Raw genomic sequence first — 25,522 nt, forward strand, 5'->3', positions numbered from 1 at the left:
TTTGGGATGAGAAAGTTCTGGAAATGGATAGTGGTGATGGTTGCACAATGTGAATGTACTTAATTCAACTCATACTTAACAGATGGTTAAATAGGAAATTTTGTACTTTTCTGCAATTAAAAAGTGAGTTAATGTTTGTAACACATACATGAAAAATATTATGGAAGGGGTTTAAGTAAATGGGGGTATAGATAAAACAAAATTGACCATGAGTTGAAAATGTTGAAATGGTGATGGGTACATGGGAGTTCATTAGAATAGTTTCCCTATTTTTTTTTTTTTTAATTTATTTGAGAGACAGCGAGCAAGCATGAGTCAGGTGAGGGACAGAGGGAGCAGCAGACTCTCGCTGAGCAGGGAGCCCAATGTGGGGCTCAATCCCAGGACCCCAGGATCATGACCTGAGCTGAAGGGAGATGGTTAACCGACTGAGCCACCCAGGCACCCCATTTTCTCTATTTTTGTATACATTTGGAAATTCCCGTAACAGAGTTTAGAATATCTGATACTGAAAAAAAATTTAAGAACACAGTAAATTAGTAGTGGGAAGTGAAACTATTGGTTAAGAGTGATTACAGTGAATAGCGGGTAATACTAGGATTACATATTTTATAACATGATCATGTATTATAATGACTACTTAATGATATATAATAAGTTATTGTGCTAGACCCCTGTATTTCTCTACCAGGAAGAGGTAACAGGTGTAGTTATGAGACTGTCACTTCTCTTGCTGTTGGCTGGTTAGTCAACTCACACCCCTGGAACTCAGAACTCAGGATCTCATAGCAAGTTTCCATTCCACAGTCTGTGAACACCTCTCCCCTGGAACGATCTGCCAAAGGTCATACGGCAAACCGGCAATGCTCTGCAGTAGCTCAGCTGCCTCCATGCGCACCACATTATAAACACAAACTGCTTTAAGTCGGCCTTGCTTTAGATCACAGTACTGACTTTCAAAACATTGGCCACAACTATCAACAACATTTACCAGGAAACCCATGGGAGATAGGAAGGCTGCTGACTCACATACTTGGTGAACATAAGCACCATTACATTTTGTTACGAAGATTACAGCCGAATTCTGGATAGTTGCACATGGTGAAGACACTCATAATCTAAGTATTAGTCAGGTTGGGGTAAAAGTTATTTTGAGTCTTATTTAAACTTGTTCTATATATTGTTACCATGATACTGAGTCCTGACTGCTTTGCAAGAAATTAACAAGGAAGCCTGGGGTTAAACTTGTACATGTGGAAGTAGGCAACTGCATTTACTCACAACTTATATTAGGTTTGTGTACAAAACTTACTGGACTTGTGACTCACACTCCAGTTTTAGAAGAGCTGATTCATTCTCTGTGACTGTACTCGTTTAATAACCATCTGTGTCTGAATGGCTTGATTTACCAAGACTCTCTCCTCTGATCTTGACTTTCTCCCTATAGGCCAGGATATGGAAATTAACTGTGATCACAAAATTTAATTCTAAATATCATATATAGATAGATAGATAGATAAGATAGATAGATAGATGACAGATGTCCTTCTACACCAGATGGATATTAATGGCATTCCTTTTCTGAACTGTGGCCAATGTCCAAAAGACAAATATATGGAAAAACATGAATCCAGTGGGTCTCTCACTCCTCTCCAGTATTTATGAGACAGTGTACAAAGTAAGATTTAACCTACTGTGAATTTTCTGAAAGCTAGTTGTCTGGGTGGTGTTTGTTGCTACATTAGCACAGGTTTTTAGCTTCTTTAAAACACTTAAGACAAAGAACCCAATAGAAAAGAATAAACAAACAATATGATGTAGTACACAGAAAAAGAAATTACAATGGACAATAAAACATGAAAGCATGTTCAACTGAGACCAAGAATGCAGGCTGTCATTTCTTCACATGTCAGATTAGTAAATTTGATGGAGAGAGAGAGGAAAAAAACACACTCATACGTTTCTTTTTCATAGGAGTTTAAATTCATTTTGGCATGGTAACATTTATTAAAAGTTACATAGCACACACTCTTTGACCTATCAATATTCACTGCAAAGAATTTACACTCTGGGTATACTTGTAAAAGTGTGTGTGGTGTCTATTAATTCTCACAGTAGCATATTTTGTAATGTCAAAACATGAGAAATAAATGAGTGCTAGGAGAAGATGCAGATCATAGACTGTTACCAAACCTGTTCAAAAAAGTAACATGGAAATGTCAAGATCACCAATTATACGGTGTACCACCTTTGTGAAAACTTGAGATACAAATATATAATCAAATATAAAGATATAAAATGAATGCATATATATGAATGTGTATATGTATGCAGCTAATATTTTCTGGAAGGACATACAAAAAGCAATAGTGGTTAACTTTAGGGAAGCAGTAGGTAAGTCTTTTCACTTTATACCATTCTGTCCCATTTACATTTCTAACTTGGGCACCAACTATGCTTCCCTTTTCCCCTCCTTGCTCGCCCCAGTGAGAAATAAGCCATGCAAATCCCGTGTTTGTTTCAGGAGCCAACTGAGTTCAACATTTGTAAACACTCATCACAGGAAGGTAAAGATCAATGGTTCTCAGCTCTGATGGCACACTGGGAGGCCTTAAAAAAATACTGGTATCTGGGCCCAAACCCAGAGTCTGACTTAATTAGTACAGGGTACATCCTTGCATGGGGAGTCCTAAAAACTCCCCAGGTGATTCTAATAGACAGCCAGGGGTGAAAACCACCAGATGTATCACTTTAATTATTCTCCAATGATAAATAATGAACTAATGGGCTGTTGATCGCAAGAATTAAGTGTCTGAGGCTATGGGCAGAGTCCCCAGCAGTACCTGCCTACATTAAGAATTCGAGGCCCAAATAAAAGACACAACAATATGCCCCACACCACTCCTGCTGCGTGAATGCTTTGCTAATTACAGTGGGTCCTGTTTGCAGGGATTGTGGACTATTGCTGGTTTACTTCCTCATACTGTTTTTGTTTTTATTTTTTTTTAATATATATATAAAAGATTTTATTCATTTATTTGACAGAGAGAGACACAGTGAGAGAGGGAACACAAGCAGGGGGAGTGGGAGAGGGAGAAGCAGGCTTCCCGCGGAGCGGGGAGCCCGATGCGGGGCTCGATCCCAGGACCCTGGGACCATGACCTGAGCCGAAGGCAGACGCTCAACGACTGAGCCAACCAGGTGCCCCGTTTTTGTTTTTAAAGTAATGATTAGTTTAAACACCACTGTGTTCCCATTAGCCTTTTACAAATTTAACTTACCAACAAAAGATAGATATCTCTACGTAAATATGATATATACATGAAAGCCCACGTTGTTGTTAAATTCTGTTAGCTCCATTTTCAAAGAATCATATCTTGGCAATATTTTCTTAAAGGGTGAAGAATATGTTAAGTACTTCCAAAGAATCAATTTAGCAAGCAAATTTACTAATCCTATGACTAACTTTCCCATTAAAAGCAAGGTAACAGCCATATAAAATATGTATTTTTGCAAGAATATAGCTGACCCAAAGGAAGGGAAAAATAGCAAATTCCAGAAAGAACTGCTACATAAATATTCACAAACTTAGACATGCTATACATTGCTGCTATCATTTAAGCAAGGTTTCTTTAGGCTAAATGATTTACAGAGTCTCTTCTTGAGTGTAAAATACATGTACACACGCACGCACGCACACACTCTCTCAAGATGAGCTCAGTTTTTAGAGTCTTAATGGAAACAATCTTGGTCTCCTAAATAGAACTTGTAATTAATATAGATTTTAAAATGAGCTCAACTTGAGGGTCCTTCAATGGACAGTTTTAGTTTCCAAAATATAATCTGAATATAGAATTCTTTAAAAGTAGTATCTGAAGAGTTAGCCATCATATATATTTTTATTTTATTACAAGATATTTTAAAATTTGGGCAGATACAATTAGGACAGAAAACCAGCTTCATACCAAAAATACACTTTCAATTACTTTATCAAGCAAATAAAAACAACCTTCATTTATTTGCTTTTTCTAGAAGTTAATGTACAGTAAAAATTTAATATTGTATATGAAAGACATGTAATTAAGCATACATACAAAAGAAACATGTATTGAATGTTCAGAAACAAAAGTAAAAATAAATAGCAATGATAAAACTTTGAAAAAAAATAATGCACATTTCAGTTGTGGAAAATATGATTCTTAATTATATATACATCGTTATACTTAATAGAAAGCCATCTCTTTAAAATTGCACAAACAAGGGACCAATAAAGCATAATTTTTATGGCATGTAATACTATAATCCTAGGGCAGTTTGCTGCTTACCTCCAGGACATAAAACACTTAGCTCTGTAATATAATGAAAAGTATACTGTACTGTTTGAGAAAGATTGTCTTCCTCAACTCTCATTAACCTGTAGTAATCCTACAAAAGGCTGTACAGGAAATTTCACAAAAAGAAATATTAAACAATTACTGTGCCCATTCCATGCTGAAGAAGCAGCCAAAAATGGGCTTCAAAGTAAACGTGGTGGGACATTTAATATTTCTGATGCTTTTTTATACTAAAGATCATTTCTTTGTTCTATAAAAACACTGCGTTTAACTATGATTGGCAATCTCAGCACAAGGAAAATCCTGATAAAATGGTTGGAGAGTTTCTGCTTACCTTGTTTCCATGAATAAAATATTTCAGGAGATAAGAATTTATAGAAAAGAAACATTAATGTTCAATTCACTTACAACTTATCAGGAGCATAATTCCATTTTTTAAAAACTTTTCTGTAAGAAAATCAAAGGTAACATTTCCATCTGTATTATGGCACGGCCCTCACTTCAGAGAAAAATACACTTTAGGAACCAGAAAAAATTGCACAAAGGTTAGGGGCAACCTGAAAAGCTCTTGGTGAAAAACACTTAAGTCCTCTAGGGTAATAAAAAAATATGTGCAGACTTAATTACAAGTATTTACACTTCAAAACATAATCATGAGTTAGCTGTTCAGCCGTTCAGTAAGAATGATTCTCAGGCATTTCAAAAGGTGTGGTAAGTGTGCCCACAGTACTTGGGACCACACTTGAATGCATAGAATACAGTAAAGATTACGGTTCTTCAGTCTGTCACTTGTCATATCCATAAAACAAAAGTGTTTCCATTCTGAAAGCTATACAACCACAGGACTGAGCAAATATTTTCATTATCTCACTTAAAATAGACTTTAAGTACTACTGATTTCACTCATTTGTTCGACAACTTGTCCTAAAATTTCATCAACCACATCAACGTCATAATTCACTTGCTGAAGATCGAGATCAGGTACAATCATGGCCAACAGCTGTCCTACGTTAACTCGAAGAGATCGAAGTTTGAGGCTGCAAATACAAATATTATGTCTATTAGATGAACATTATAGCACAGTTTAATATTCATGTGGAGCCTAATATTTAAGTGAAACATGAATTCACCTACTTTAATAATCCATAATTTAACTTAATAATTATGAATCTCTTGGTAAGTAGAGTGTTTCATAAAACTAGTGGCTCTGTGTGGTTCTAACTAAAACAATTTTAACTTGCTATTGGAGAAATCATGGACTGGTAAAATACATATAATTACAAGGTGTTATTTATAATATAAAATACTGTCACCTGGAAAACAGCAGTGATATACTAGTGAGAACAGTGGTCTCAGAATAAGAATGCATCTCCCTGAATTTCAGCTTTTGAGGAAAATAAAAACTGAACTGTTCTCTAAAACGTGTTCTATGAGATATCCACCCTTGTGTTAAAGAGAAACAGTTCTGTGGTCAAATAAGCTTACAAAATTTTGGGCTAAATAATGTTAAACAGTTTTTAAAATCAAGACTTCTCTGAACCTTTCATATGCTAAAGTTCACTGATGATCCATTTTACTATTCATTTATAGGGAATGGTGCTTTGCTGAAAACACTGGGAATCCCTGGATTAAATGGTCATTATCATTCCTTCCAAATTTATATACATGTATCTGAATATCAACATCCTAGACTTTTTTTTTTTTTTAAGTGGGCTCCATACTAGGCTAGGTGGGACCCAAATTCATGACCCTGAGATCAAGACCTGAGTTGAGATCAAAAGTCAGATGTTCAACCAACTGAGCCACCCAGGTACCCCCAACATCCTAGACTTTTTGAAGACTTACAACTATTCAGCAGCCTCTGCTTCAAAGATCGAGTGAAACATGGGAACTGAATGTTAGTTGCTCTTATTCTGCCTCTCTCCCAAATATAAACAGCCCACGTTTAGCTTAGATACTGATCTAAGGTGGAAATGTCTGAAGAGGCAAGATGCTCATCCCTAAGTTGACAATCCACAGTAAGGTGATTTAAAACATGTTTTGTAAACTTGGATTGTAAGATTCCATTGGCCCCTGGATAAAATTTTACATCATTTCCACTCCAGCCATTTTTTGTCCAAGCTTCCTCACTCACCTTTGACCAGAGGCCCATGGTTCAAACACTTTTCTGCTTTGCTTTCCAGAAGTTGTTTACCATCCTATATCCTTAGCAAGAATGTCCCCTTTGTTGTAACCACAACCTTTTATCTATATGAAAAGTACATAAAACACTAGTATGACCCAATGATTCTCTTAACATCTCCTTTCCTTTAAGTCTTCTGATTGTCCCTGGCTAATTTCTACTATCTACTGGACCTGCCACAGATTCTTAATGTACAGAACAGCACTGTCCAAGAGAAATACTGCAAGCTCCATATGCAGTTTAAAATGTTCACATAGCCACGATAAAAAGCAAAATGCAGCTGTAAATTTAATTTTAGTTATATATTTAACCCAATGTTAACTAAAATACTGTATCATCACAAAATCAAAATACATTATTAATGAGGCATTTTACATTCTTTTTCTTACTAATAAGGCTTCAAAATTTTATTTATTTTATACTTAAAGCACATCTCAATTCAGACTAGATTTCAAGTATCAATAGCCACATATTCCTATACTGTTTTAGAAAGCAAGCACAGGGGTATCGGTTAAAATAAATAAAATAATCAATCGATCATCAGTTACCCAAAGGTCAGTGTGCAAGAGAATTATCTGAGACTGTTTAAAAGTTTCCAATTTAATAAGCTGTACTGTAGGCCAAGGATCTGCATTTCTACAAGCGCCACAGATGCTTGTGGTTCCCCTTTTGAGAAACACCACTTGGGATGTTCTTCTGACCTTAGCCTTCTAGGCTTTTATGTACTGCTCTACTCCATTTCCAAGAACAGATTTACAGAAATCCTTCAAAAACTTAACTTAAAAAACAAGGTAATAATATAATTGATGTCAAGTAAGGATGGTAGGAGATTATTTCTCAACAACAGTGCCTTTTAGGTCTGAAGTCATAACTGTATGAGCAGGAAGAGTTGCCCAGTTTTAGCCTTTAATAGCTACTTCCAGATGGTAAGTCATCAACACACCACGAGCACCATCATCCCCTCCCACCTGAATGTCTGCCTCCCCCATGCTCAAAACCGAAACAAAACCCCAAGCCCATTTTATATCTTACTGAGATAGGGTAATCATTCATTTACTATTTTCTTATTTTCACAGAGGAACTTCTTCCTAGTTATCACCTGTACTATGGCAATTTCTAGTAATTTTGTGATTACCTAAAAGTTAACACTGGGGATGGCATGTAGTAAAATGAGGACAGAAAACCATAAAGAAATGGCAAGTACAAAGTAAATCCAGGTGAAAAAGTACGTTTCATGAAATATTCCTTTGTCTTCTAGTCATGGCCAAATTCACCACCACCTTTGATATCTAACTCAATTTCCACTTTTCCCCAAACAGCATTCCAAACCACTCTGACTGATCAAGTGCTTTATTCTTTCCAAATTCCTATTTCACTTAAGTTGAACCTAAACTGTTCATTCCTTGAAGGGAAGGATCGTGTTCTTTTGATAGAACAGTATCTGTTCGAGGTGTGCTACCAAGTATCATGCAAACCAGAAGGTAGCCCCAGAGTCCTGCCTCATGTAATATTACCTTTCCCCGTCACATGTAATATTACCTTTCCCCGTCAGTATAATTTACAGACTCCTCAATGTTACTTGAAGTTGAAACATCTGCTCCTAACTGTTGATTTGTAGATTTTAATTGTTCAATTTCAGTTTTCAGTTCTTCACATTGTGAACGGATTTGTGACTTTTCCATTTCCAATAATTCAACCTGACAAAAAAATTCATAACTGTAAAATTAAATTTAAAAATTAAAAATACTAATAAAAATAAAACTTAAAAATACTAATGCTAAAATGAAACTTAAAAATACCAATGCCAAAGTACAAATTTGCTAAGAAATATAGATAATCCTGCTTGATGAAAATTACCATCAAAAAAGGGGAAAAAACCACCCACAATAGCTTTCTATAAACAAAGCTTCATTTTAGTTTCACCTCCACATCTTGTCACATTCAAAGAATACGAAATGTTAAATACCGCTTGACTGAAAACAAATGGTACCTAAAAACTGGAAAACCAAGATAAAAATGCCTAAATTATGTCGACGTCAAAGTGGCTTTCATTTCTTGTACTCACCAGCTCTAAGTTGTAACCGTAAGCTTGTACTGATTTTTATATATTCTGTCATCTAACTCTAAGCCAATACATCAAGATGAATGTATTGTGGATATATGGATGAGCTGTTATGTCAGCATTATTTCCAGGAAGAAAGGGGCAGTACAGCACCATCCTGTTGTTTCCAAATTCTTTAGCAGAAAAACCCTTCTTTCAAACACATTAATACAATATATAAAATACATGTTTCTAAAAGGAGCTCTCTAAATCTGAATGGAGAATATATGCAGAGCCTACCACCTATCTCCTGATGTCTACCACTTTTCTCCTTCTGCCTCAGTAGAAGAACCCCTGAATAAAGACTACACTTCCAAAGCACCCATTAGTCAGGTGACTAAGTGCTGACAGGTGGAATATCAGCAAATTTGAGGAACTGCACTCCTCTTCTTTGCTGCTGCTTGGAACACAGATCTACGAGGACGGGACCTGGAGGCCGCCTCGGACCACAATGGCACGCTGAGAAGCGAAGCCAACAACGCAGGAGCCTGTTGTCTCGGACACCCATGGACCTGCCACGGCACTACGGTGTTTTTGGTCACCTGCCAACAAATCTAATCGTGACTAATACAGGGTGCATCTATAAAATGAGGACATCACCTACCTTGTATGTTTATTGCAAGGCCTATTAATAATGGATGTGATGTTCCCTATATTTAGCAACTGACTGGCTTGCTGGGAACGAGAACAGTATTTTGAGCAGGATAATCCTTCATTACACAGCAATTTCCAGTACGCTACAGGAAACCACCATACCTGGTCACCACCCATTAAATTTTAGCAATGCCCAACTCCTCAACACATATTTCCATACACCCCCAGGATGACCACTCCCCAGCTGAGAAGCAGCAGGACAATACATGGAAATACTACTAAGTAATTTATTCCAATCTAGCAACTGGCAGTTCTTTGTGGTTCAGACTCTCTGGGACGCCCAAGGACTCTCATTATGCGGAATGATACACTCACCTCACTTTTATACTGGTCCCTCTCCACAGTGCACTTGTCCAGCTGTCTAAACACATCGTCAAGCTGCACAACCATTTCGTCCACTTCACTTTTGCTCTCACTACTGGCACACTGACTGCATTCGGCCTTCACATGCTGCAAAGCACTACACTGTTTCTTCAGCCTTTCTATTTCCTCCAAAGCTTGCCGATACTGAGATACCACATGGTCTGGACTTTCAGATTTGCCATTAATACTTTCCAGTAAAAATACAGCATCAGTTTCAGTAGACTGATGGCAAGTTTCCTTCTTCACGTATTTGTCGTTCATTTCCAGTATCCTCTGCTGTAACACTTTGATTTGGTCAGTAAACACATTACACTGTCTTTTATAATTTTCTTTTTCTTGGGTAACTAGAAGCAGCTCATTTCTCAGTTCATTTAGCTGGCAACTAGCATCACCCGCAGATTTATCAAAAGTGTCCTGGGTTTCCTGTGCCTTCCCTTCAGCTTCCACACAGGCTGGCGGCACGGCTGCATCATTTCGTGCGTCTATCTCATCTTCAAGTGCCTCTTCCTTTTTAACAACTACACTCGGGGCTTCAGTCTGGGTGGCCGCAGTGGTTCCCTGATCACACCTGGATGATGAGACGCCTGATGAACCAGTCAGGGCACAAGGTTCCTTATCAGCCAGAGGCTCAACCTGATGACCACTTTGCTCGATGTGACTCTGTTCTGATTTCACTTCAATGTCATGATCTACTGCAGGTTTGGGAGTACTGTTTTCTTCTAAGATGATGACATCTTCATCATCATCATCTTTATAAGCTGAATTTTCAAATGCTTGATTACTCAATCTCCGAGTCTTTGCATTCAAAATGGACGAACGAGTAGAAAGTCTTCGTTTCAGGCTGGAAAAAAATTTAATATATAAAATATAAGACTATAAAATATAGAAATGAACAAAATAGACGACTTGAAGCAATCTATCTTGAAATTCTAAGAAATATCCATGCTCATTTAAAAAAATGTTTAACACAGCACTGCTCAATGATTTAATGAAGTAGAGACGATTTTCTCCTGTACAGCTGAGGAAACAATTAGACTACTTCGCTTGCCTTAAAGTAGGAGCTCTGCATACTGCCACAAATCCCTTCACTTGATGTCCTCTGGGCACCTCAACATATACACAGCCAAATGGGAATGCCACCCCCCCCCAGGTCTGCTCCTTGCATTCCAGCGCTCAGTGAATGGCTGTGCCCTTCCAGTTTGCTGTCATTTTTATCAGTGCTCGATGATCAGAAGTGAGCCACAAACTAAACCAGCATGCCCTCCCCTTCGGTTTTCCTGGCATTAAAAACTGCCTCATTTTCCTCATCGACTCAGTTTTCTGTGAATTTACCACCAACTGATACTATTTGCTCCCTCTCAGCGGGTTATCTACTGGTTTGTTGTTTAGGCCCTAGGTGTTAGCCCTCCTATTTCCTCCATCTCAGGAAAGGTTCTTCTGGTTCTTGGCTTTACTCCCTCATATTGAGGGGACATAGTCTTCAATAAAATCTTGAGAAACAGTACACAGGACATAAAAAAATGTGAAAGGTTACATGAAAGTATCTTTATTCACTTCTCAATTTTATTGCTGGCTTGGTTTCTATATAGGCTTCCAGGTTGGAAATTACTTTCTCAAAACGTTAAAAGCATCATTTCATTGTTATGTACCATTTGGTGTTCCTGCCATTCTGATTCCTGATCTTTTTGAAGGTAACTTGTGTTTTCTCTCCCTGAAAAAATTATTTTCCCTGGTGTTCGAAAATTTCATGTTTCTTAGATTGGATCTTTTTCCAGACATTTTTGCTGTGTGTTTACTGGAAGTTAAGTCATACTATTTCCTCCCCTTTGTTTTCTCTGATCTCTCATTCTGAAATTCCCTTATTTAGATGTTGGCCCTCCTGTACCTTGTCTTTTCCTTTTTCTACCCTCTACCTGCTTATCTTTTCTAAGAAACGTGTTTGTTCCACACCTACCCACCTCCCAGTAAATTTCACAGGGCTTCCTCTACTCCCTTTGTTTCAGTTTATACTCCTGGTGATCTCTGCCTATCTTTATGTTTCAGGGTGAGACCGACTAGAAGCAGTGAGGGCTGGCTCTGTGGTGCCAGGGGTGCTCAAACTGTCAGCACCACCCAGGGCTTTTCCCCTGGGGGCCCAATGAGGGGAAGGGGGAGGATTTCTCATCATTTAGTACTCACTTTCCCTTACTCCTCCTCTTTCAAAAAAGTGGCTCAACCACATCTTCAGCAGTGAAATTGCTCCAGAAGGAAAACATCCTACCTTCTGACAGAGGATAAGCCACGTTGCCAGACCTGGCAGGTTATGAAGAGGTTTAGAGAACTACTCTTCCTTAAACTCTCAAACAAGCCTCCTGTTCTCACCCATTTTCTGCCTTAAGAAATGCTTCCGAGTTTGGAGCACGCCTGGGGTTCCATGGAGTTAATCACTTAACCGGGAGCTGCCCTATTATTTTTCTTATGAAGCTAATTCCTATTTGTCTTTCTGAAGACTTAGTTTAGGAACACCTTTCCAGTCTTTGGCTTTATTTTTAAAGCTTATATTAAAAAAAAAAAAAAAAGCTTGTATTTTTCTCAAACTTCAAATTCTTCAGGCTTTAAAAATTAATAAAAAATTTCTCTATTCTCTTCTTCCACTTGGATGGAATAAATCACTTCAAAGAATAAATTTCAGGGGCACCTGGGTGGCTCAGTCGGTTAAGCGTAGTACTCTGGATTTCGGCTCATGTCATGATCTCAGGGTTGTGAGATTGAGCCCCCCGCAGGGCTCACACTGGGCGTGTTGCCTGTTTGAGATTCTCTCTCTCTCCCCCCCCCCCTCCCCCCCTCCCCCCAAAAAAAAAAAAAAAAAAAGAATAAGTTCCATTATCTTTTATCTGTAAACTTTACAGATTTCACTTTTTCTTACTTTGTTTGGAACCATCTTTAAGAAGAAAAGCCAAGAACATTAAGGAGACTATTTTTAAAAAATACACACAAATTCTTAGTTGAGTAGCAATCCAGCCCCAAAAATGCAGGCCACAAACAGCCTAAACTATTTTAGAACATGCCCTCCCGATGTACATATGCATGCAAACAGTTATTTCTAATCCTTTTGGAGGTCAAAAATCCCTTTGAGAATTTAATGAAGGCTATAAAACCGCTCAGAAAATCCCATCCCACTATCTCTGGGAACCTGGTTTCAACGTTTATCTTTCAACAAAAAAGACCAAGTGTAGTTCAGTCTGATCCCCTAGTTCACTGACATCATGTTTTCTTCTTCACCTGTATTCTATTCTATTCCCTCTGAATGGCTACCAGCACAGAGTATTGCTTTCAGAATTTCAGGAACCAAACCAAGCACTATCTCATCCCAAACCTTCCCTGACCATTCCAGTCAAGAGAGCTAACTGTCCAATTTACCTATCACTCATACCTTTCTTTCTCCCTTCCTTCTTCATCCACTCATCCAAAATAAATAGCCTGCCACGAGCTAAGAACTCATGGGTCACACTTGACATTATAGTTCTGTACAATTAATTGCTTTATGTTTTTCTTAAGATACTGGTAATTTTAAAAGCAGGAATTTTCCTATTATACAGAATTTCAAAGAGGTTAAAATTTGATCAAATTCCACAATGAATACAACTGATATTTTAAAAACTGATTTAAATGGTGGCATGAGTGGGGTGGGGTAGGTTTAGATAATAAAAGTAAATTAACTAGGGGCGCCTGGGTGGCTCAGTTGGTTAAGCATCTGCCTTCGGCTCGGGTCATGATCCCAGGGTCCTGGGATTGAGCCCCGCTTCGGCTCCCTGCTCAGTGGGAAGCCTGCTTCTCCCTCTCCCTCTGTCTGCTGCTCCCCCTGTATATAAACAAAAATAAAAAAAAAAAAAAAAAAAAAAAAAGTAAATTAACTTAGGTGGCTCAGTTGATTAAGCGACTGCCTTCGGCTTGGGTCATGATCCTGGAGTCCCGGGATCGAGTCCCGAATCGGGCTCCCTGCTTGGCAGGGAGTCTGCTTCTCCCTCTGACTCTCCCCCCTCTCATGTGCTCTCTCTCTCATTCTCGCTCTCTCAAATAAATAAAATCTTAAAAAAAAGTAAGTTAACTTATCCTTAAGACTTTTTACATGCATATATAAACTATAACTTCTTAGAAGTGCATTACTGCCATGAAAGTGTCAAGTAAAGGCTCTGCTTAATATTCCCCATTGGAAAAATACATTTTAGCCACTGACTTGTTGCTTTCAGGTTCAGACTGAGGTGAACCTCGATGATTATTTATAAGTCTTGTTGCGTAAGTATTTGCCACTTCTGAAAGATGTCCTCTTGGAACACTTTCCTTCACAGGAGGAAAGCTTTGACCTGACACGGGGGTTGTCCGAAACAAGAGTTCAGCATTAATCTGTTGGAAGAAAAAAAATCAATTTTAAAGGACTTAATGTGCCATGCCCCAAAACAGGAGATATTATTTTCCCTTTGCCCTGTATCCCAGAAAACATTGAGAACTATCCTAATCATGTAAAATTCTTTAGGCTATACCAGAGAGCCACTAACAGGCCAATAAGCCAAATCCAACCTGCAAGTGAGTGGAAAAATGGTTGTGTATTTTTAAAGGTGTAAACAAAACAACAGAACAAAGAATACACAACACAGACTGCATACGTGGCCCACAAAGCCTAAAATACTTACTACCTGGTCTTGTATAGCAAGATTTACTGACCCTGTACTATATAGAACCTAATGAAATACAATTAACTTATTTTTCTCAAAGAAAGAAACAGAAAATAAAGTCAAAGATACTGCCTTTAGAATAAGTAAGCCCACTATTCTTTTTCACCCAGTTTTGTTCTCACCTCCAAACCCTCAGCCTTTGCCATAAGAAAACATTTCAATGTAACTAAAAGCAAACATACACATCTGCAGCAGACCAAACTTCCTTACAAAAGAAGTACAACTACCTACCCATATACTCCGAAAAAGCTCCTTAACACCATTAAGCACTAAGAAAGTGGTCAACAAAGAGAAAAACACTGTAGCTTTAGTCCAGGTTAGTACCAGAACATGGCTCCCCAGGGCTTCCTGTGAATTTTTCCTTAACTGCCTATGTGACAGTAAGATTCATCATTTTTTTTCTCTTTTTTTTTTTTAGAGGGGGAGGAGCAGAGGGAAAGGGAGATGGGGAGAGAGAATCCCAAGCAGGCTCCACGCCCTGCAGAGAGCCCGACTTGGAGCTCCATCTCACAACCCTGCGACCACCTAAGCCAAAATCAAGAGACGCTTAACTGAATGAGCCACCCAGGTGCCTGGGTGGTAAGATTCTTAATGCCTGCCTTTCCTCAGAAGATGCCCAACTAAATAATAAAACTGAACAGTTTGAATGAAGTTGTTGGGCTAGGAAGGAAGGCAAGAAAGGATATAAGAAAAGGAGTATGTGAACTGAATGAACAAAATCACCTCAATTTGTTATGTAACTCCTAAGCTTTAAAACTATTTGTTAAAGTAGCCACTACCCAATATAATACACAGCTATAAAATGCAAGGTTTCATTAATTACCCGAGGGATCATTTCCGGTTGTCTGATCCTGAATTTTTCCTTGTCTCTTAAAAAAAAAAGAAAGAAAAGTGAACATATTTAAACTTAATTACTTTTCACTGTTTCTCAATGACATACTTGGCATTTCACTACAGAGTCACTCAGATATGTACACTGAACTCTGCTTCAATTTCATTTGTAAGCCTTTAGGAGCGAAATACTTTCTCCCTCTTACCTCAGTAATGCCCAATGTCTGCCTTAAGCTTTGCACCCTCACCAGCATTATTCTCAGACGTCTGAGCTGGAACATCACACAGGCTTCTAACTGGTCTCTTTACTCACAGTTCTGCTGCTGGATTTATCTTCAAAAACCGTGCACTCTACATCAAAACCACCTGGAAGTTCTGCATGCACTCGGCCTGTGTGTGTGGACAGTAGCCTACAGTTCACCAGGGCTGACTATCCTTCATTACCCAGCTTCTCCCTCCCTCCTCTATTTTCCATCATGCCCATTCATGTGTTTGCTCTAAAGCTGAACAAATCAGTTTCCTGTACATTTGCATCTAACCCACCCTTCAAGGCCCATTACACAAATACCCTTCATGAATTTTCCTGATCCAGATTTCCCTTCCCATCCCCAGCCAGAAGTCATTTCTCCTTACGGCTTCCCAAGAGGACTGGACCCTGCCCTCTACAGTACTCATCAACTTCTCATCGGCAACGCACATGTCTCACCTTCCCTGCTAAGGCTATAAACTCCTATCAGGCATTACTCATTTATGACTCATCTGTGTGTGGCCCAAACAACCAAACTATTCTGCGTGCACACTACCTTGCAGACAGGACAGGATAAACAGCAAGTGAAAAAAGAGCAGGCATCCACAGTATAAAGTTAAAACAACAACAAAAGCATCCGGTATTAGGCATCCACATCAAAATCTTTTCTGGGGTCATAATCTTTTCTGGGTTGTACTAGCTTGATCTTGGAGAAGCATCCAATTAATGCTGCACACCCATCACTGTTAATAAATTGAGCATTATTTCCCCACCAAACACTAATACAATACTCACTTCTTTTTGTAGGTTTTTTCATAAGTAGGATGCACCAAATCCTCATCTTCAGGTTCTTCTGGAACATCACAATTTCTAGTCAGAAAAATCACAGGGGAATAACACGTCACCAGCGCCTATTCATACATCTTGAATAGTACTTTCTGCCTTTCCAAAAAGGGTACTACCAACTATATGGTACCTGAACTGTGGGTCAGGGTTATTGGAGCAATACCATTTTTCTGGAAGCTGATCTATTCCATCTGGTAATTTTCGCCACTTTAGACAGGAATCACATTGAACCCATGTCTGATCGGGACGTTTCCTGTAACAAAACACATAATATTAGTATGAAAATACCATGCAAAGTACACTGCATTAGATCTTCTACATCATTTCTACCGCTAAATGCCTTTATTATTTAATTCTGTTCCTGAAATGCCTGTGACATAATTACTGTTGTACAGCAAGTTAAATTTTTAAAAACAATTTCGGTTACCTTCAAAAGGTTAAAGTTAACAGGCCAATTTAAACAAAGAGACTTAAATGTCTTGTTTAATAGCATACTATTCAATTTGTTCTCTGGTAATAAAAATTCAAACTTAAGATTCCATACGCCTTGCTCTGAAATTTATATTAAATTAGCATTTGCAATGTCCAATCTAGTATATTCATTAGCTCAAGTACAGAAAACAGACAAGCCGCTATTCCTATAATTTAAGCATTTTTAATAATTTTATTACATTTTAGCCTCTACCATAAGTGTATCTCTGAATATCTAAAATTTGTATATTCTTTTAGTTTATAAAATGCTTTAGTTTTATCATTTGAAAATTACAATGATCCTCTGAAGAATTTAGGTATTCATTTAACATTTCACTTAACAATTATTAACAATTCACTGAATATATGAAGACTTCATCTTAATGACAGTAACTTTTTATATCTAAATTTTAAAAAATGCATCTGCATAGTTACATAAACTTGAAACAATCCATAAATTTATTTTTAGAGAGGGGGGAGGAGCAGGAGGAGAGGGAAAGAGAGAATCCCAAGCGGGCTCTATACCCAGTGCAGAGCATGATGCAGGGTTGTCTCACCACCCTGAGATCATGACCTGAGCCGAAATCAAGAGTTGGAGGGTCAAAGTCGGATGTGCTCCAGAAATTCATAAAGTAAATACAAACCCCTTTTTTTAGGAGCTTACCACTGTTCATTTTTTCAAACCCTGGCATAATTTTCTATGCTTGCAGAATTATGCATGTGTATATGGACACTTTAAAAAAAAATAAAGTGGGAAATTAATACACTGAATTGCATCTTTTTTTAAAAAATTTTATTTATTTGACAGAGAGAGACACAGTGAGAGAGGGAACACAAGCAGGGGGAGTGGGAGAGGGAGAAGCAGGCTTCCCGTGGAGCAGGGAGCCCAACGCAGGGCTTGATCCCAGGACCCTGGGATCATGACCCGAGCCGAAGGCAGACGCTTAATGACTGAGCCACCCAGGCACCCCTGAATTGCATCTTTTTTGTTCGTCATTATACATCTTGGTCATCTTTCCATCAGTACACAATGATTATTCATTCATTCACAAAATTGGTACTGTGTGCTATCCTGTTACTGAATGCTTGTTAGGCATATTTTTTAAGTCTTGTAACTGTGGGAGGTGCTACTAATGTTCCCATTTTACAAGTAAAAAAAAAAAAAAAAATGGAAGCTTATAAAAGGCCAAGTAACATGTTCAGTGTCACATCATTATTTAAGCAGAAGTAGAATCTAAATTCAGGTCTGGCTTTAGACTCATTGATCCTATTACACAAGACCAGAGTTTTTCAAACTATGAGATACAACCCATTAGTGGACCATAAAGTCAATTTAATGGGTCAAGACTTACATTTTTTTAAAAGAAATAAGTATCAGCATGCAATGTATGGATAAATACTGCTTCATGAATCTTTTGTGTGTATGTATAAATGTATACATTCACTGGCTCATTTCATGGTGTGCTGATTGGAGTTGTACAATTTACTTTTTCCTCTGGCTTAGTTCAAAGTTTGTGTACCATCACTATACTTCTCCAACATCACATCTTGGTATTGGAGTGGATTGATATTTTTTAATGTACGTACTGAATATCTTCAACTGGCAAATTTAGAGGATATTCTGCATTTTTCTTCACTTTCATCTCATTCCAGTAATCATTCAGCTTTTCTCCTAACGCTGCTATTGTCAGCCTAAAAAAGCAAATCAAAATCAATTTAAGAAAAAAAAAGATAAAGCTTAAATCTTTGTCAAACACAGAAAAAGCACAAACGACTTAGTAAGGATCATGTGGACACTGTGGGGGAGGGGAGGTTGATGACTCCCAAAGGTACTGTTAGTAAAGAATGCTCTAATGGCAATTTTCTACAAGGACACTTTCAAGTTCCCAGAACAGAGCCAGGATCATCTTTGAAGATACAAATAGTAGTATTTCGTGTCCTCTGTTGAGAAAGTATGTTGCAGACCAATTAGTGGGAGAACCACAGGCTCTCTGAATTCCAACCCCAACCGATAAATTTATAAGCTTCAATTCATATTAGAACTCAAACTTTTTTTTTTTAAAGATTTTATTTATTTATCTGACAGAGACAGAGAGACAGAGAGAGAGATAGCGAGAGCAGGAACACAAGCAGGGGGAGTGGGAGGGGGAGAAGCAGGCTTCCCGCCCAGCAGGGAGCCCGATGTGGGGCTCAATCCCTGGGATCATGACCTGAGCCGAAGGCAGACGCTTAACGACTGAGCCACCCAGGCACCCCTAGAACTCAAACTTTAAGTTTATAAAAGTATGCTATCATCACCAGCAAGTATATTTCAAAATAGCTTCTGTCCCACAGTTAAGACTGTCACTTCTTCCCCAATAAGATATTAATAAAAAGCAGATCAGTGGGATCTAAGGCCACACTTAAGTAACCATTTGAGTTAAGCACCTACTCTGCCAGAACTATGCACACAGAAGGTACAGTGTAACATTCTAAATTTAAAATAAGGCTTTCAAATATCAAGACTTCAAATTCTACACTGGCAGATTAATCAGACATTTCTATCCCCACCCGTTATCTCCCACTAATTTTTTCTCCATTATCATATAACATGTAAGTGTCCAAATGAGAATGAATCTTCCTTCCCAAACATATCCTCCCTACATTTCACTAGTCTTCTTCCTCTCATCACCACTATTTCTCAGTCCAAGAGACTGTACCCATTTGTGTTGAGAATATACTGAGGAATGAAACTGCAGGGTCATAGGGGTGGGCACTGATGTTTGGTTTTACTTGATAATCTAACAGTTCTCAAAACTGATCGATTTTCATACCCACCAGCCATGTGCAGGAGCTCCAAATGCTCTACATCTTGCCAACACTGTCTTACTCATTTTAAAAAACTTTTCCATTCTGCCCATTATGATCAATACTTTTTGCATCTTGTTTTATTTTTTTTAAAGATTTTATTTATTTATTTGAGAGAGAGAGAATGAGAGAGAGAGAGCACATGAGGGGGGCAGGGTCTGAGGGAGAAGCAGACTCCCCGCTGAGCAGGGAGCCCGATTTGGGACTCGATCCCGGGACTCCAGGATCATGACCTGAGCCGAAGGCAGTTGCTTAACCAACTGAGCCATCCAGGTGCCCTGCATCTTGTTTTAAAAACTTGCTTAACTAAAGGTTTTTAAAATATTCTTGTTCTCATTTTGTTTTTGTCTTTCTCATTTAGGTCTAAAATCCATCTGGTATCGATTTTTTGCTTCCTTTGATGTAGGAGTCATATTATCCATACAAACAGCCAAATGATCCAGCATTTTTGGAAAGATGATCATCTTCCCACTATACCACGATGTAATCTTTGTCATAAATCAGGTCACCAAACATATAAAAAGTGGGGGGTTATTTCTGGCTTCTCTGTTTCAATAGACTGCTTATCCTTTAATTAATATCACACTTAGTTACCGTAGCTTTACAAGTGTTGGTATTTAGTAGGTTAAGTTTTCTTGCTTTGTGGTTCTTTAATGATTGTCTTAACTATCTTGGGTCTTCTGACTTTCCACATAAAGTTTAGAATAAGCCTATTAATAATATCAACACCCACACAAACTGGCAAGGATTTTTTTTAAAAAACTGGAATTTTATTTAATTGGAGAAAAACTGACATTTTATAATATACAGCCTTCTAATTCTTGAACCTGGTTTGCCTACTTATTTGGGGCTTAAATTTCACTCCATAATATTTCATAGTTTTCAGTGTATATGCCGCATATTTTATTTACTCCAGAGTACTTGATTTTTTTTTACACTTTTCATGAATTTTTTTAAATTTCATGTTCTAGTTTTTAGTTGGTGAACAGAAATACAACTGATTTCTGAATACTTCTTATCCAGCAACCCTAGAATATATATCATTTAACTTGTTCCTTTATTAATTCTAAATGTGCATATTATTCTGGACTTACTATATACTTAATACTATCTTGTACAGAAAAGTTTTATTTCTTCCTTTTCACCCTTATAACTTTTACTTCGTTTTCCTTCCTTATTATACTGATTATTTCCTCAAGAACAATGGTGGATAGCAGGAATCCTTATCTCATTTTCACTGTTAAGGGGAAAGCTATTAATAATTCACCATTAGGAATGATGCTTGGTGTTTCTGTAAATGCTCTGTATTGCTAATATGCCCTTCTATTAATGATTTTCTAAGTGTTCCCTTTTTTCTCCTAAATTACAAATGGGCGGGGTGCCTAGGTTGCTCAAGACTTTGGCTCAGGTCACGTACGCAGGGTCGTAGGATCAAGCCCCACACCCAGCACGGAGCGGGCTTAAGCTTCTCTCTCTCCCTCTCCCTCTGTCCCACCCTACCCCCAACACCCCGCCTCCGCCCCACTCGCTTGTGCGTGTGCTTTCTCTCAAATAAAAAAAAAAAATTACAAATGGGTGTTGTGATTTATCAACTGCTTTTTCTGTACCTATGAAAATAACCATTAAGATTTTTCTTTTCTAACATCAATGTGATGAACTACATTGATTTTTGAATATTAAAACCACCATGTCATTGTGGAATATAATCCAACTGGTTTTAATGTATTATCCTTTTTATATATCACTAGATGGTATTTGCTATTTTAATTAAAATTTTTATATTTTGATCATAAGAGACATAAATCCCTTTCTTGTAATGTATTCACACGTTCACTACCAAAGTTACATGTCCTCATAAAATCTTAAAGATTGTGTAAGATTGGTGCTACTTCCTTCTTAAATGTTTGAATTTAATATGTGGAGAGTTTTCTAAAAATTGATTCAATTATAAAGGAATGTGCCATATCATCTAAGACGGTAAAAAATTGTTCATGCTATTCCTTTGATGTTTTTGCATCTGTCTCCTTTTTGTTTCTGATAGTGACGATTTTCTGTTTTCTCCTTTCTTTCCCCTTTTATTGCCCCTTTACTAATCTTATCAAAGAACAAACTGGGCTTTTTTATTTTTTCAGTTATGAACTTGTCGTCTCTCAGCTCCACACCCAGTCTTCTTTTGCTCAGTTTTGTGATTCTGAAGCTTGATCGTGTAAACATTTACCCTTTGGCAGCCTAAGGAATGCTGAACTGGATTAACAGGTCAATGAACCTGCTAGGTGACAGCAAGACATGTGTCCTTCAGGTTCTGGTATATATTATTATTATTTGGCTGGAGCCCAGTGGCCCCCAGGAGCTCCATCTGTGCTCTCTAACCATGCTCTGCTCTCCAGCAGCCTACAACCTCCAGCAAGAGACCAGTTCCAGTGTGCCCACATCCTTGGGCAAAGACAGGTCTCCTCTACAGAACGGCTCCAGCCCACCCACAGCCTCTGGCAACAGCATGTCACATCTACAGACCAGCACTGGCCAGGCCTTCTTTTGCTGGCAAGAAACTTGCAGGTAGATTGTTCCTACGTTTGTCATGACCGCTACAAGATCTGAGTCTCTGACTTTAGGCGCAGGGGGCCCTCTCCTAGGTCCTAGTCCTCTTTTTCAACCTTGAGGGAATGTTAGTCTTTTATATCTGCTAGTTCTGGGAACCTACTTTTCTCTTTTACCCCTTCTAGTAATCACCCTCTACTATCCTAGTTAATAATTCCTTATATTAAATTATCCCTGTTCAACTAACAGGAGTAGCCTCTGCCTCAGGAGTGAACTCTTGAGTATATACTGATTTTCTCTATTATACGTGATTCCTAATTCATTGATTTTGCTCTTACCTTTATTATTTATTCTACTTTGTTTTTTATTTGAAAAAAAGGGCTTATGACATTATTTTTGTCTTTATCACCAATGTTCACATGCAACTGCATTATGTGCTCATTAAGGAAAAGTGTGCCTCCTAAATCTACAAGTGAAACGGATGGTCATATTCATTCTGTGACTTCTAACCACTCTTAAAAGATCGGAGTATTTCTGTCTAATGTACACAGGACTATATTACCTTCAAGTTCCTATCTAATAAGAACAGTTTCAGAATATTACACAGTAAATATTGACACCAAGAAAGCAGAAATATCCTCTATTTTTACTATAAATCTCAGAAATACTTCATCAATAAAGACAGGGGAGAACAAATTTCTACTGGTAATGGAGTAAAATATAATTCCTAGGTTGGGAGAAGATGGCTAAATGTGTTTTCTATGCAAGCCTACCACCTACCAATTTTCTTAAAGTTCTATAATATAAAAACATCCACAAGACAGAAAAAAAACTCAGCTTAGGAAAAGAGATGAAAGTATTTCCAAAATAAACTAAAAAGTAACTTAAATAGGTAACATACCTGTACTCGTTAGTATAGTCAAAATCTTGTTTATTATGAGTTGGCTTTAAGAAATTACACTCTATAATTCCCACTACTCCAACACCCATATTGTTTGCCTGAAAAAGAAAATGAAATCAATGTTTCAAGCATAAGACATGATGCTCAAAATAATTACCCTTCCACAAAGATTTATAATTTATATGAACCATTTTCCTACATTTTATGTCATGATTCTTATGAAATTTAGATTGAAAAATAGTGTCTCTGGGCACCTGGGTGGCTCAGTCATTAAGCGTCTGCCTTCGGCTCAGGTCATGATCCCAGGGTCTTGGGATTGAGCCCCGCTGCCGGGCTCCTGCTCAGCAGGAAGCCTGCTTCTCCCTCTCCCACTCCCCCTGCTTGTGTTCCCTCTCTCGCTGTCTGTCAAATAAATAAATAAAATCTTTAAAAAAAAGAAAGAAAGAAAGAAAGAAAAATAGTGTCTGGTAGGTATATTTTACTTTTCTAGAAGTTAATTCCTAAATATATTAGAGCCTTCCTCCAAAACCACTTCCACTGTTGTCAAATATCCATTTAGACAAATATTATCACCCCCACTTTTATACAAAAGAAAAAAGACCACCACTACTGGGCTGCATTTCTTAGATAGTAGAAACCACAACTACCTCCTTTCTATATCCACAGTATCTAGCAAAGACCCTAGCAATAATATTCCAAAAGTTTGCTAGATAAAAATTAAAATCATTACCCAAAGTTACACATCCAGTTGCTAATGGTGATGAAGTAAAAACCCAGGTCAGTTGAATTCAAGTTATTTTTAAAACGCTTCTAGCTAAAATATTGAAATCAAAGTATAGGAGTCATATATTCTGATTATATGTGATTAACAAGTGTATTCTGTTCACAATTATAGCTGAGTCTACAAAAGGAAAAAGTGAAAGAAGAGTGAAAATTTTCAGAAATATAGATGAAACCATGCAGATTTAATCGTAATCCCACTCTATTAAAAACCATCCGTGGTTCCTCATCTCAAACCATTAATAAACCACAATACCCTTCAATTTGTAGTTCCTGTTCACTTTCTTTCCAGCCTCATCTTCTTGTCTCTCTCCCAACACTCTCCTGACTTAGTCGCATATGCCCCAAGCAGTTAGCTACTCCCTTAATGAGGTCACATTCTCTGAAGCCTCTTTCCCCTCCTTTGCAGAGATTTTTCTCTGCCTGGAAAACCCTTGCCAGACTTTTCAACACAGTAATATCAACTGAGACTCATCTCAATCACCACTTTCTCCAAGAAGCTTTTTCTGATTCTTCCAACTTGTACCACATTTTCCCCTCACCAGAGCTCTGAGAGCATGCTCTGTATCTTATCATCTTCTTATTCTGAGCATCAAGCACGGCAAAACATACCAGGTATCTGACACTTATTTAGTAACTGTTTACTGAATCCACAGAATGCAAATACTATGCCCAGTCCATCACCTGGTAAAGAAAAACAATGTAAGAGTTGGCTATAAAAGCCCATTTTTAACAAGGTCAAGTTTAACCAGAAATTATACACAATGCAAATTTAACTGGGTTGGAAAAATGGGCTGTGTATCTTAAGTCAGATTCATAAATGATAAAAGAAAAAAATATTTTACATTCTGTTGCAGATACATTGTTTCTTTTGAATCCCAAAGCACTTGAGAAACAACGCTTAATACCAAAAATGCATTTCTAATTTTACCAGTGAAATTCCCTGTAACTCTAATTATAGAATGTGTCTGATGAAAATTACTACTCCAATTATAAACGAAAATTAGCATTTTAAATAAAAGTTATTGACACCTCATATCATGGTTGCCAGATTTCTGTATTTAGTGGTTCTGAAATTAGTGGTTACCAAGAAGAATCCAACAAAGTTTGCTTACTTTTGCGAAAATGCTATATTCTGGGCTCATGTAACAGAGTTACAACCCCTGTTGAGCAAGATTCAAGGTAAACCCACACTATTATACTATGTAGAGCTCACACCGTTCTACAAAGAACTTAGAATGAAACAAGATGAATAGAAGATGAAAACCATAAACTTGGAAAACAAGATATGCCTAGACTTAATACCTTAAACAAACTTCATTTTCAGAATTTATCACTGAATTCTTAACACATACACTCCAAAAAAACCTTTCTGTGAAAACATGTAAAGGATGAACAGACTAGCATAGTGGGCAACGTGCATCATCCTAAATTGAATTCTACAACAATGGAAGTGGTTTAAGAGGAAGGCTCCAATATATTTAGGAATTAACTCCAAAGAAGTAAATCACCTGTATGACCCTGTTTTTCTGGCTAATAAGTCAGGACTAAATAAAACTAACCAACTTCATCCCAAAAATAATCAGGGATCCATACCCAAATACAGTCAAAAGATCTGCATCTGGATCTAAGAACCATACTCATTTTAGGTCTAGGGCAAATTACTTAACTTCTTAGCCCCCATTTCCTCATCTGTAAAACAGAGATGAAATATT

General features: G+C 37.7%; 1 protein-coding gene across 4 annotated transcripts in view; it reads right to left on the reverse strand.

Annotated features, from left to right (window-relative positions):
* Positions 1 to 3,880: 3,880 nt before the first annotated feature.
* The window catches only part of MORC3 (MORC family CW-type zinc finger 3), a 40,675-nt gene continuing 19,033 nt past the window's right edge, over positions 3,881 to 25,522 (reverse strand). For 3 of the 4 annotated variants that reach the window (XM_025871571.2, XM_025871566.2, XM_073890796.1), the window contains 9 exons: positions 23,028 to 23,125; positions 18,329 to 18,433; positions 16,401 to 16,523; positions 16,220 to 16,294; positions 15,170 to 15,215; positions 13,851 to 14,017; positions 9,587 to 10,475; positions 8,056 to 8,213; positions 3,881 to 5,371 (listed from right to left, as the gene is read on the reverse strand). In XM_025871571.2, coding sequence (XP_025727356.1) covers positions 5,218 to 5,371; positions 8,056 to 8,213; positions 9,587 to 10,475; positions 13,851 to 14,017; positions 15,170 to 15,215; positions 16,220 to 16,294; positions 16,401 to 16,523; positions 18,329 to 18,433; positions 23,028 to 23,125 — 1,815 coding nt within the window. In that variant the 3' untranslated portion in view covers positions 3,881 to 5,217. The remainder of the gene's footprint in view (positions 5,372 to 8,055; positions 8,214 to 9,586; positions 10,476 to 13,850; positions 14,018 to 15,169; positions 15,216 to 16,219; positions 16,295 to 16,400; positions 16,524 to 18,328; positions 18,434 to 23,027; positions 23,126 to 25,522) is intronic. The other variant, XM_073890829.1, reaches the window with a different exon arrangement.

Source organism: Callorhinus ursinus, unplaced genomic scaffold (assembly GCF_003265705.2).
Source record: "Callorhinus ursinus isolate GAN/ISIS: 27379988/994484 unplaced genomic scaffold, GSC_fseal_2.0 scaffold1, whole genome shotgun sequence".
Taxonomy (NCBI): domain Eukaryota; kingdom Metazoa; phylum Chordata; class Mammalia; order Carnivora; family Otariidae; genus Callorhinus; species Callorhinus ursinus.